This window comes from Hemibagrus wyckioides, linkage group LG22 (genome assembly GCF_019097595.1).
Source record: "Hemibagrus wyckioides isolate EC202008001 linkage group LG22, SWU_Hwy_1.0, whole genome shotgun sequence".
Lineage (NCBI taxonomy): Eukaryota > Metazoa > Chordata > Actinopteri > Siluriformes > Bagridae > Hemibagrus > Hemibagrus wyckioides.
This window is the reverse complement of record NC_080731.1, coordinates 6,623,524-6,637,732: the sequence shown is the minus strand read 5'-3', so window position 1 is coordinate 6,637,732 and position 14,209 is coordinate 6,623,524. Positions and strand designations below refer to the sequence as shown.

The 14,209-nt window shown below is 37.2% G+C and overlaps 1 protein-coding gene across 3 annotated transcripts in view; it reads left to right on the top strand.

Moving 5' to 3' along the window:
• Nucleotides 1-9,870, top strand: part of nsmfb (NMDA receptor synaptonuclear signaling and neuronal migration factor b) — a 51,754-nt gene extending 41,884 nt beyond the window's left edge. For all 3 annotated transcript variants that reach the window (XM_058375057.1, XM_058375056.1, XM_058375058.1), the window contains 2 exons: nucleotides 1,837-1,912; nucleotides 2,518-9,870. In XM_058375057.1, coding sequence (XP_058231040.1) covers nucleotides 1,837-1,912; nucleotides 2,518-2,615 — 174 coding nt within the window. In that variant the 3' untranslated portion in view covers nucleotides 2,616-9,870. The remainder of the gene's footprint in view (nucleotides 1-1,836; nucleotides 1,913-2,517) is intronic.
• The last annotated feature ends 4,339 nt before the right edge of the window (nucleotides 9,871-14,209 follow it).

The window sequence follows — 14,209 nt, the reverse complement described above, 5'->3', positions numbered from 1 at the left end:
AGACAGCATTCACAGAGTGAAAGAAAAATGATTTGAGACCAAAAAAGCTATAAGTGCGCTGACACTGTCAGCCCCACGATCCTCTTCCCGGTCTGCACTTTTGAGCACTTCGAGAGTCTCGAGGTTCGTAAAATGATCAATTGGGACAACAAAAGTTGTTAAGAACTTGCTGTGTCATAATTCACTCGACTGCTTGGGTGACGATGGGTGACATTTTCCATCTTCGGAGGAACTGAGTCAATTTATCAGAATGTTTACTGAAAGAGAAATGACACATGATACAACTTATGATTCACAATAAATATGGATGTTGTACCGTGGTGGAAATAATTTATATACTTATAGCCTATGAACTAGCTCGGTATCAAGTGATATAGTGTACAGATGGATTTAGGTCGTCCTTTATCGACAAGCCATCAAGTAACAGTAGAACAGACACATTATCTTTTTAAAACTTACAGAAATCCATCCAGTACTATAGAGAAATTCTTTGTACTGAGAGAAAATGTCCATTTTATTTAGAACTGTTAATAAAGTCAGTATTTATGGAGTGACTTTTGCACTCGGTAGTGATTTAAAGAAAATTTGTAGTACTTTGTGGGTGTGTGTTAGATTTTAGCACAGTTAGAAATTAAATATCTGGGCATGTCTTCACTTGCAAACTGAAATGAAAAAAATTATTTTAGAAAAGTGGTCTTGGAAAAGAAGCTACATGAAGGGCTTGTATAACAGTGCTTTTTTGAATTGCTTTTGATTGGTTAGAAGTTGTTGAGCAGTTATCATGGGTATGCCGAAGTCCGGGTTGAACTACTATATCCATCAGGTCACACGACCACATCGCGTGTAACTGATCACTTCCACCTGTTTCATTCTCCTCCTCATTAGCACCACTATTTACGCTCTGGTGATATTGTTCACTGTGCATGTTGTCTTCTGCACCACAACTTCTCTTGTATTCTGTTTCCACTGAACAAGTTTATAGTTCTTGTTTTCTTGGTCACAGCTGGTTTATTTTGCACTTTTACGATCTGCACAGCCTTCGCCTCCAGTAATGCAGTGTTAGAACAGTAGTTTGGCTGTAAGGTTGCTATTAATACGCTCGTTCTACATAATAGCAGCACAGGGGCTCTCCGCTAAAACTGGCATTAAAGAAAAAAACGGTATACTGGTGTTTTGAGAGGAGGAACTTTTGGAAGGAGTCTTCAGTTTCAGTGCTTTGTAACAGTCTGAAGTAAAGCTGAAACTTGCATTCATTTGTCTTTTTGCCTTCAGTAGAAATAAGAGAAACAGCAGCTGGAATAAAATTAGTAACAAGAAGAACTTGTTTCATGGTTGATTCATCTGAATCAACTATAAACTAATGCAAAAAGACTTTTCATTATTTGATGAATAAAAGAAGTGGCTAGGGTGAGCAAATTGAGTGCTCTGTGAGTGAGTGCTCTGTCTGGAACTTGAGTTTAGAGAAATATCGTGATCCAGAGAGAACGGGTTCCCACAGATGTTACATCAGAGCCCCTTCCAACTAAGGTCAATCATAATCCTGACTAAAACCAGCAGCTTAGCACTCTACTGTTCCTTGTAATTTCACTCCTTCTGCTCCGTGACACACATACCACCTCCGCTTCCCTCAGGCTCCCAACAACTCTGATAACCATCACGTTCTTCTGTAGGTTTATATCTAACACTGTCTGAAAAAGAAAAAAAAAACAAAACAAAAGTTCAGCTGTTTGGAATTTAGACATTATGTACTGAACAGTTCTGTTTTAAATGTGCGTGCCGATTTGCCATATTGTTGTGCATGACATTGGAACAAAAACCACTTTGCTGTTCTTTCAGCTTGTGCAGAACCTCAAGAGGCTGATGAGACCATATGCTGTGGAGTTTAAGAGTCCTCTGGAACTCTCTGCACAAGGTGAGTACACTCATCACCATCATACACTCACATAATCATGCAAAAACACGCACACACACACAAAAAAACAAGATGTGGTACTCAGTCATGTGGTTTCCAATATCTCTACTCAATCATGGTGTAAAGCAGTAAATGATGCTCATCCATCACACGCTGGCAGGCAGACAGAAAAACAGACAAGCAGAATCACACACGTGAATAATATGTGCGTACATCGATCATACATACAATCCTGACTTGAACTCACGGTTATCGTTTTGGCCATGACTATCGATTGGTTGTTAATTACATTCCAATTAAACTCTCATTATTTTCCCCTACAGACTTGCTCTCCTTATTGGACCCAGGGGAGCTCCCTGCTCCTCTCTTCTTCCTCTTTCCCTCATTTGCTTTGTCTGTATTTTATTGAATCTCCTATGGATTCATGCACAGCTTGATCAGATGTCCCACTGCTGTAAATGATTAGCTGTGCTTTAAATAAGAATCTGTATTTAAACTCTACACTTTAATGACATGAACCAACTACATAACCATTTCACACAGCAGATTTTTTCCATGTCTTGAGATTCCGGCAAGTGATATTATTCTTCCTCCTGCTGCTGTAGGGAAGGAGATGATCGAGATGTACTTTGACTTCCGTCTGTTCCGGCTGTGGAAGAGCCGGCAGCACTCCAAACTCCTCGACTACGATGACCTCTTGTGACATCTCGTCCTTTCTCTTTAGAGCGCCCGAGAAAGGCGCGTAGCTCCATTTAGGGCCCTGTCGTGGCTGTGTTCCCCTCTAGAGCCTCAGTGTGAACGCTCTGAAGCTGGAGGAAGGTGATGAGGAAGCATGAAGATGGCTCTTTGAATCGTTCGCCCTGACATGCGGACGGAGGCAGGAGATTCAGCCATTGCTTTAAGGTGTCATTTGGATGTCCAGACCTTTTGAACTCTCACCTAAGAATGAGAAATATAATGGATAATGCTGATGGATGGTAGGTTCGTCTAGAACTTAATGATCTGTTTTAACAGAATTAGGTTTTTTTAACGGACGTCCCTGGAAAGGAAGCTAACATAGCCACATTTGTTATTGAGTAGCTGTGTTGTAATGAAACAACAGGGACCATTTTCGGTCTTTGTGATTCAGTCTTCTTTAGAAACTAAGTACTTCTATGTTCTTTATCAGGTAGAGACAGTAAAACGTTTTACTAATCTCACAGGACTCCGTATAGTACTGTAGTCAAGAAATTCGTCATAGTATTCCTTACTTATTCAGAGCATTGATATTTTTTGCCATATGGCCTGTTTTTTTTTTTCCGGAGGAGAACTCAGGTTTTATAAAATGACCTCCCTGACCTTCTTCTGCACTGCATAAGAGAACCGGCTGGTAGACAACAAATTTTCATAATTACTAACAGGAGTAATGGGAGTTGCGGAAACCGAGAGGTCAGACAACATATAATGTAGAATTTCTTTTGAGTGTGTGTGTGTGTGTGTGTGTGCACTAGATTTCCATAGAGTTAGAAATTAGATTTTTATAGTAGGAATATTCAGGCATCTAACACTTGAGTAATGCTTGAGAAAACTTCTTGGGTGTTGTTATAAATTTGCCGGGCAGATGCCAGATTTAAAACCGCCGTCTCTGTCGGATGTAGGTATGTGCCAGAAACAAGTTATATGTTATATTACAATATTCAATTTCATTGTTATTACGGTGACAGAGCAGCATTTGGTTTAACACAGCCAAACAGATACAAAATCAAAACAAATCAGGTGATAAAGTAAAATATATATAAATTTAAACTATATTCATAGGCGCATTACAAAATCAAATCACATTCCCCTTTAGATTTATAATAAATTTAGGTTCACACACTGAAAAAACATAAATTCAACATATTATTTTTCAACATGAAAAATAAAAACTAAACTAAAAATTAGCTATATAAATATTATTTTAACTTTGAATGTTTTTTTTTTTTTTCAGTGTAATAACATTAATATTTTAGTAAAATCTGAATAAATACTTGCAATGAATTTCGAGACAAGAATTTAATTCACTGGATGAATGAGAAATTCAGATTAATTTAGAAATCTGAAATCTCAAAATTCAGCAAGTTTTCCAAACTAAAAAAAGCTGTTTAACTGTTAAAATGCTGCCCAATACAATATTGTGATGATTTCATAGTATGTGATAAAAAAAAAAAAAAGCTAGGTCATTAAAATGATTAGAATATTTCATATAGGCACACTCCTAGAGTAGATGTTAATATATCAGTTTAAGCTGTTTCATGTTTCGTGATTATTGAGGTGTATTGATAAGCTGAAGTGTAGAGCAGGTTTGCTCAGATATTGTTGTAAAACCTCTCGTACATACACGTGTGTGCATTCCTACTTGTTCAAATGTGTATTGCTGCTTTTTTAACGTAGACCTTCATCTCTGTAACATTAGAGGGAAGAACCTGAGCTGAGGCTTGTTCATAAGATAAAGGTTAAAGGGTGGACTTCTTCGCAATACTTATTTTTATCATCATAAGCATTACCAAACAAATGCTGCTGTGAGTTTTTAGATCACGATTTTAATTAAAATTTTAATTACGCCATAAAATCGGAGATTTGTTTTACGTCACCGTTTGCTTCTGTATGCGCACAAGCCTCAAAAATAAGTAATAACGCAAATAAAACAGGACAGGGTGTGCATTTATAGAAATATAATCAATGCCTGTGGTGAAGAAGAGCTATTGTGACCACACCAAAGTTGATTTTTTTCCCCAATAAGCATGGCAAACTGTTTTATTAATATTATACCACAGCATATTAATATTACTGAGGTATAATATTAATTTTATTAATCTTATACCACAGCAGTGTTGTATGTTTTATTTGTTTACAGTTTTAATTGTTTATACTTTTAATTTTTTTACGTCCCTGTTATATCTGTTTTTTCCCACTCTTTAAGATCCTTCCTGAAGACTTCCTTGAGTTTAATAGTTTATTCACAGATTTCTCTTTGACTGTTAAACAGCATTGACACTGGAGACTCCTTCTGTAAATGTTAAACAGAAAACAATTAGACATGATTTTAATTAGCCCCACAGGATTTCATGTTTTTGCCGTCACAGAAATCAACCCGAAATCAAGCAAACGCCACAGTATTCTGGAGAAATTACTGGAGATTTTCTACCGATTTAGGGTGAGATGTGTCATGTGACGCCATCACAACGAGCATTCAGCCGAGGCCCTCTTCGATTCACGTGCATCCAATACTAATAATAAATCTTTTTAACTCCTTCACAGGTAGGAGTTTAAAAGGAGTGCTTTTTAATTTCACCGACTCAAATAGTTTTCAGAGAAAAAATAAATCACAAAACCATCTGCAAGTTGCTTTACAAATTTAGGGGAAAAATGCAGCAAAATGAAAAATTTGGGAAAGCATGGTGGCTTCGTGGTTAGCACTGTTGCCTCACTGCAAGAAGGTCCTGGGTTCGAACAGGCAGGGCCCTTTCTGTGTGGAGTTTGCGTGTTCTCCCCATAACTGTGTGGGTTTACTCTGGGTACTCCGGTTTCCTCCCACAGTCCAAAAACATGTACATTAGGTTGATTGTTGATTCTAAATTGCCCATAGGAGGGAGTGTGTGTGGTTGTCTGTCTATATGTGGCCCTGCGATGGACTGGCGACCTGTCCTGACCCTGCCTTTTGCCCTATGTGTGCTGGGATAGGCTCCAGCAGATCCCTGTGACCCTAATTAGGAATAAAGTGGGTATAGATGAGGGATGAATGAAAAATATTTGTCCACAAAAATCTCCTGGAGGGACTGATTAATACATTTACGTAGAGCATCCTTGATACGTTACAAAAACAACATGTTAAAATGATTGAATTTATACAAACATTGACTGTTAAATAGTATTACAACCTTCTGACGAATCAAATTCGAGAATTCAACAATGCTGTGGTATAAGCTGCTATAATAACCACCTGTGTATTTGGTGTGCTCTTGATCAATCCTGTAATAATAGGAGTACATATAATCTTCTCGCTCCTGTCTCACACATTTTTTCTTTCCCAGCACTGTGCTGTTTGTTTTCCTTTTGCTACATGGTTACTTTCTTGAAATATCCATGTATGTAAGAGCCAAGAATATGTAGGTCAACAAGAACAATAGTGCTGACCTTAATCAGCTCGTCAGAGGCCTGGGCTCGGAGCCAGCCACACAGGCGTGAACCATAAGGACTCAGCAAGAAACGTAGAACCATCTGGGTGTTGGGCACTAATCTCTTGGACAGGACACCGTGTGACTGTGACTTCCACACATGCCTCACCTAAAACTGGAGTGTGATAGTCCACTGAGTTTGTGAGATTTAGCAGATCGTTAAATGCCGGGAAGTTTGTTCTGCATCATGCATTTACATCACTGGACTCTGAGCTCAGAGGAAGTTTTGAAACCTGCATGTCTCTCAGTAGACGTCTTCGAATTCACGGCTTTATTTGGTAGCAATAGACATTGTGTCATTATCTGTAGAATATCTGTATGTGGAATATGTTTTCATGTGTATCGTTTGATCAGTCACTAACACCGGCGCCGCAATAGAGTGTGTGAGAACCATGTTTAGGATCAGACTCAGGACAAAAATGCTTAACAGATAGTAAGTGTAATTATAGATGTATTGTATTAACTAATGTAACGTTACACTAAGGACACTATTTATTGTTTAGAGAAGTCCTTTGTGAGTGTGATTGTGAGATTTAACTTTAGAAGGTGTTATAAACTGACTTTACTAATATGTTAGTGATACATAGTGGTAACAGGGTAGTGTTCATAGAGTCATAGAACACCTGCAGAAGCCTTTCATGGCAAATAATATTAACCTACATAAAACGTTTGTAAAGTTTTATTTCCTCAGTTGTGACAAAATGCAACCACGTCAAGTGATTTAGAGTTGTTGTTGACGTAAGAATATGGTGTGACATTTTTAGGACTGACGAATATTAAATCTGGTACACTATACTATAAGAGTCGATGGATAATCATCATGCACTAATATCTGAATTTATATGTACTTAAGTTGAACTAACTATTGAGTTAAGGTTTAAGTAATAAAAAGCCTATCCCCTAGTCTAACCGTCTAGCCCCTAACTCTAAAACTTAACTCTATTTTACCCTTCAACCCAAACCCCTACCCTAACCCTCTATCCCCTAACCCTACCCTAACCCTCATTTACTAACCCCAATCCTTACCCTCTTTCCCTAACCCCTAATGCCAACCCTAACCCTGTACCTTTTTACCCCCTAGCCACAAACCTAACCTTCTTACACAAAGCCCTAACCCTTAACCTTATCCTCTAAACACAAACCTATCCCTCTTACCCCAACCCCTAATCCTAACTGCAACCTTTAACTTTAAACCTACTCTAGCCCTCAAACCCCTATTTCTAACCCCAAAAGACAGACCTAACCCTCTAATGCAAACCCCTAACTCTAATCTCGAAACACAATCCTAATCCTTTTACCCCAACCCTAACCCAACCCCTAATGCAAGTCTCAGCCGAACATGCTCTATGACTGAACCAACAGAAAATAATCAAACAGAACACAAACGTTAGTTGATGTTAATAGATAATAACATTTGCTATATGAATAAATGTGACTGTATTAATATGTGTGTAAAGGAGCAGAGCCCTGGCTATGAGACAATCAGAGTATGTACTACTACTACAGTAGGATTTAAAAAAGTAATAGATGAAGAATGACACAAAATATTTAGAGATTCATTTACTGGTGTTTATTATGAGTTTGTCATTCTCTGCTTGATGAGAATCAATGCGACGTAAACGATGAAAATAATCCAGTGATTTCCAATAATGTTTATGAACGCAGCTGCAGCTGGCAAATTAAATAGAGTTTCAAATGATGCACGTTAGTTTAGATTCCTTCTGATAGAGCATGTTTGATTCAGCCCCCAGTTACATGATAATTAATGTATTAACTAACAAACAAGGTGGTCGTTATTTTATGCATGAATTCACAAGACTCACATTGTAGACTGAGATTAATTCTTCATTCTAGTTCATCCCTTAACTCATCCTAATTAAGTAAGCATTAATTCAGCTATTAGTGCGAGATTATTCAGTGTAAAGTGTTACCCTAAATATGAAAGACCATATACGTTGCTTCCTATGGTTTCGCCACTCAGTATTTATAAAGATCATATAAATAGTAAAAAAAAAAAAAAAAAAAAAATCACTTTACTTAAGGGACAATGAAAATACACACATTTGTCATTGTTGGTTCATGGAATTGTCATAGTACACATCAGCTTTAACTTTCACGATATAGTTAACAGTGTGACTCCACAGGTTTTCAGGTCAATGTTAAAACCAAGTGCCTAGTACAGAAACCACCGAAGTGTTCACTTTTCCAGCTAAACCTCCTTTAGCAACGTCACTCACATCAGCATTATGTGTCTGTGACATGACATCCTGACGGCTCAGAAGAAAGCTTCACCACATTAAAAAAAAGTTAAATTAAATATCTTAGAGGATTCTGGTGCTAAATTGTCGGTTGGTGCTGTATCATTAATGTCCGATAGAGTTTAAATAGACAATTATCTCAGACATAAAGGTTAGATTCTGTTCTCACTTCCCAGTTGACGGTGATGTTTAGAGTCACAGTCATGAGGAATCCAGTGAAGTAGAATGGGACTGTCTTAGCTAGCGAGAGATCTAATATGACTAGCTGGAAAGATGAAAGATGGACGGACTAAAGCTCTGCTGCATCACTCTTTATATGTCGAGTTGAGGCTAGGGCTAAATCCCAATCTAAGAAACAGGATTTTGGGTAAACCATTAGCTGAAGTCATTTGAATCACTCAAGATAACATATGGATTATTTATTCAGAATTCTAAGTCAGCCCAAAAAGTGTCATAACACATGTTAATCAGTCTCTTCAGGATTTCGTGACTTGGAGATTGCAGAAATTAACTCAAAATCAAGCAAACTGTGAAATTTAGAGGAATATTTTACATTCAGCTTTTGCCCTCCATTTCACAGGTGTTGAGCATGAGTAGTTTAAAAGAAGGATCCTGTGCTTGCAATTTCCCCAAGTAGTTTTTTCTCAAGACTTTTGGGGGAAAAAAGCAGAAAAATCGAGCAAAATTCTGGAGAGACTGTCTTTCGTGTCACAACATAATTAATGACAACACTTTGTGTGACTGATGAAGTAAACCTTTATAAATATTTCTATAGGTTTACTGTATGCCACGTCTTATTGAGGTGTCAGGAATCTCTATGAACACTACTGACTTTACAAAGTAAAGCGTTACTCGTAGATGTTAAGGATGAGTGCGTACTGATTTTATGGGGTCTGCCTTTATTTTTGATGAAATGTGCACAGCAAAAAGTTCACGATAATGTTCAAGGTCAGGAAAGAAATCACACTGGGGTCCTTTTGACCATCTGATTGCTTCTCGGAAAAAGTGGGCTGCAGTAATTCACATCAAATCATTTCTCATCAGCGCCTTGAATAATCGAATCGCAAATGAAACCTTCTGCAGGAGGCTCCAAGACTAAGGTCTTTTGGTTGGCCCGTTGCCATAACGTTCTTTTCTAAAAAATGACTCCAGGGATGATGATTGGATTAAATTCCTGACTGATTGACAGCATCGTGAATGCGCTGCATGGTGTCGGCTCACAGAAATGAAAAGTGAGGAGTCGAAGACACTCGGAATGGTCCGGCGTTGGACTCCTCTGGTAATTTTGATACTTTAGAGAACAATGAGCTAACTCATGGTTTATATCTTTATTAGTCCAGTATATTTATTTATCTCAGAAATTCTATTTAAAAATCTACAGATTTACTGTAACGCTGTACTTACACAGTTGTATGGTTTTACCTTGTCCTGTAGCAGTACAGCACTGAGCATTAAAAATGTTTCTAAAAATGGATTTTTCAGTAAAAATCTAGGTTAAAGTCTTTATCTGTCTTGTTTCCGTTCATTGACCTTGAATATATTTTATTAGAATACACTCCAAAATAAACATGGGTTTATTGGGTTCATAAATAACATACACACAGAGATTAATGGAAGCTTCGGGTGCCAAAGGTAAACTGCTAGCCATGGAAAATATGAGGATAATGAGGTGATAAATATAAAGGACATGTTCCCCCAGGGTGTGTATACTTCAACTGAACTCATCTGTATTCCCTCTTTATCTGTAATAATGTGTCAGTGATCTTTACTGAACACACACCAACCTTTTCCAGGACTGAGGAAATAAATCTGAGAGTGTTTAATCCACTGGGCATCAACGATTCAATAAAAACACATTCATGGGTAGCCGTTAGGTTGGACGCCTTGTGTGATTAGTCCTTGGACAATACATCCAATCGAACTGGTGTGTAAATGAACGATGCCATGTTTTTTATTATGTCTAATCTCGGAGATTTAATAATGTCTAGAGACTTCAGTCAAATCTGATGCTGAAAATAGAAAAGATGGACAGAATGTGTTGGGGGGAAAAAATGTTGTCCAGTAATCATTTTCAATTTTAAGTGGGGGTCAGAGAACAAACAAACCAGCAACAATCATAATCCATAATTAGACATGAGACAGGAAACAGGGCTCAGAAACACACACTACAATGAACCTCAGAATGAGCCAAAGGAATGTGAAAGTATATTAAGACAAACTAATCTCATGATGAACACGGACCAAGGGTTAAGGTTAGAGTTAGGGTGGAGAAGGGAATGGAGGCAGTACTAAAACAGAGGAACATAACATAATTCATGATAAAAAAACCTTTTTTAACTGTTAATGACTCAAAGCATTATGGACAGTCTTCAAAAGCACTTGCAGTTATAAAATATTTAAAATATAAAATAAAAAATCTTAACTACTAGTGATAAAAATAAAATGTTTTTAAAGCCTTTATTTAGGTTTTACATTGATATAAACATATTCATTAGTGTGTACAGCTGCAGCCTTTCCATGGACATTTCTTACTAAGCTTAGTATTTTTTTCCAGAGCTAAAAATGTAGATTTCATTCCCGCACAAGCCAAACAAAAAATTAAATGATCTCCTATTAATAATTTACTGTTATTATGTATTTAGTATTACACACACACACACATCCATCCATTGTCTATACCCGCTTTATTCCTAATTAGGGTCACGGGGGTCTGCTGGAGCCTATCCCAGTCCACATAGGGTGAAAGGCAGGGGTACACACAGACACACAGACACACACACACACACACACACACACACATATATATATATATATATATATGATATAAGATTTGTGTATCTCCTCAGAGCGGTGATTGAAACCTGCAATGCAATTTTATCCCAAAATGAAGACTGTCAATCTGTGAAGTGTAACCTAGGGAAATCTTTCAATTTAATATCTTTTTGTATTTTATACCCCATGTGTAAGTGTTGTTTTTTTTTATAGAGTTAGTTCCTGTATCCCAGTAGCACCATGAATTTTTTTCAACACCACCTTATTGTTTCAAGCTTTAAAAAAACAATAAAAATAAAATGCACCACACATTTTTAGGAGGACAATGCATACATTAATTTAGTAATATTTTTCTTTGTCCTTATTTTCCACCAATCTATTCTCACAGCTTGCAGTCCCAAAGGCCAGCGAACTGAATCTCTTGGCATATTCGTAGAGTTTGCACATTTAATTGGTGCTGGTGATATAAAACAGCTGCCTCTTGGGATTTCCTGCTTCATTAAAAATAATGAGTCAGAGATGTTCATCAATGTAATGTTTTGTCGTGTAATCGGAATACCGCAGGACGTGTGTAAACAAACACATGCTCTGTGTCAGCAAAAAGTCTTTGTCAGGACTCCTGCAGTGTGTGTGTGTGTGTGTGTGTGTGTGTGTGTGAGTGGCACTGGAACTTTGCACATACAACAATCTTCTGCTGACTTAAACAAAACCTGTATTCTCTGGGACTGCGTAGTTTGATTTATAGTCCTCGATTCACACACACACACACACACACACACTTTTTTTTTATCTTTCTATCCTTATCAGGACCGTCCACAGACATCATTATTAATGCAGCCACTAAATAATTCTGCGCCCTCAACGTACATTCAACCCTGACCTAATTATGAGTAGTAGTAGTGGTGGTGGTTTGTATCTGTCTTCTTCTTCTTCTTCTTCTCATTATTATTATTATTATTATTATTATTACTATTTTCTTTACACAAATTCTACATAAATCTAATATCACTGGGAAAAAGGATTGGAGATTAAACTGGGACCCAAGAAACCTCACCTATTGACCACCATTACAAAAATACATAAATGTCTCTAATCCACAGTATATATCTGAGTTTTGACTTTGTGTGGACATTTGGCTGACCCCCACAAGAAAACTTTTTTTTTTCAATAGCATCATCCTATTACCTGGACTGTCTTTGTATGCTTTAGCATTACAATTTCCCCTCACTGAGGCTTTAAGAGGCTCAAGCCGATCCTGTGCACAAAGCAAGTTCCATGCAGGTTTGAGAAGGCTGAAGTGGAAGAACTCGAATGTCCTGCATAACTGACTGAACCTGAACTGGAACACTGACTTCAGCCTAGAACCCCTCACCATCTTAACATCAGTTTCTAATGCTCTTGTGGTTGAATGATCACAAATCCCCACAGCCTCACTCCAACATCTAGTGAAAAGCCTTCGAGGAATCACATTGTTGTTTTAACTCCCATTAGATTTTAATGCTTGAAGCTCAAACTCCCTATGAGTTCAAAAACTATTATACATTTTGAAAGGCAGGGAGTAAAAGTCAGCACATAACATTTTGTATATCATCTGCATGTAACACGTCTTTGCATCTGGCTTGCATTTCCCTGTAACATATTCCACCCCAGGCTCTCATAGGCCATTAACCCAGTGGAGGAAGACATAAAAGCAGTGGAGGAAGCTGGTTCCTGTAATATGCCTATCAGAGTGTCTGGAGGTGATTCACAATGTGCTGACCTTGTTTCTTGTCAATGAAAAATGAAAAACAATGTATATATCTTATATTCAATTGATTAATTAATATTTATTAAATAATACAGCGCTGTACTGTGCTTCTTTAACTTACGACACATCCTGTAAAGGATGAATAAGGAATTGACATTGAACAAGCCAACCATTTTCACTCTCCACTGCTTCAAACCAAACTTTAATAACTTCTAAAGTGATTTTCTGAACTTGTTTAATTTAGTGATTATATCTTGCTCTGAAAAGCTCACTATGTTAACTGGTGCATGCGAGTGCAAGTAGCCAGATTGCACTGCAGATTGCAACCTGCAATCTAAAGTCTGTGGCAGTTAAGTGTACAATAAGTGTACAATAAGTATCAGGCACTCCAAGGCTTGTAGGAGGAATGTATGAGGATAAGTCTACATTTAAGCCTAGCTATTGTGCCTCCGCATTGCAGTTAATTCTCCTAGCTAAACACACACACACACACAAACATACACACACACACACACACACAAAACAAATTAAAAAAATAAACTAACCAAACATAACTTTCTTAATAAAGCCTCCTCAGTGATGGAAGTATATATGAAAAATGTTACTGTAATTAAGAACTTTTACTTAAGTATTTGTCTTATATTTTTACTCTACAACATTTCCTAGTAGCAGAATACTCTATTTGAAATCTCTATATAAATAGTATTTACATACTTATTTATACCTTATAAATCAATAACTGATTTATTTATTACTATTGCCTTGACTGAAGCTGTTTTTATTTCATTCTTTCATTCATTAAAACGGATGTATGGTTTGCATCACATTATATGAGAATTGCACTGCAAGGACTGCTCTAATTTCGCTGTACACAGTATAGTGACAATAAAAGAATCTTGAATCTTGACTTTCTTTCTGCAGCATGTCACCCTGAAGAAGGAGAAATCAGGTTTGGCTAAAAATACCTGAACACACAATCAACAAACTTTCAGACCGGAGCAGACCAATCAAACAAGGTCTATCAGAGTTCATTTAGCACAGAATGCCCAGCACTGGCAAAGGGAGTGAAGGGAAATATACAGTATATAGTGTGCTGTTTACATCTGCAGTCATAGAGATCTGTAGAAGCTAATATTTAAAATAATATAACTAAAATAACTTTAGAGCTTCAGCATTTTGGGAGAATAAAATGCGCTTGTGCTTTTACTCAAGGAGATGTCTTTCATTTTCAGTCTGCTTTCACTCAAGTGCAACTTAGCCATTCAGTAAACGTACTAGCTAAAATAAAAAATGGGATGTCCTTGAGTTAGATTAAAATGTTGAC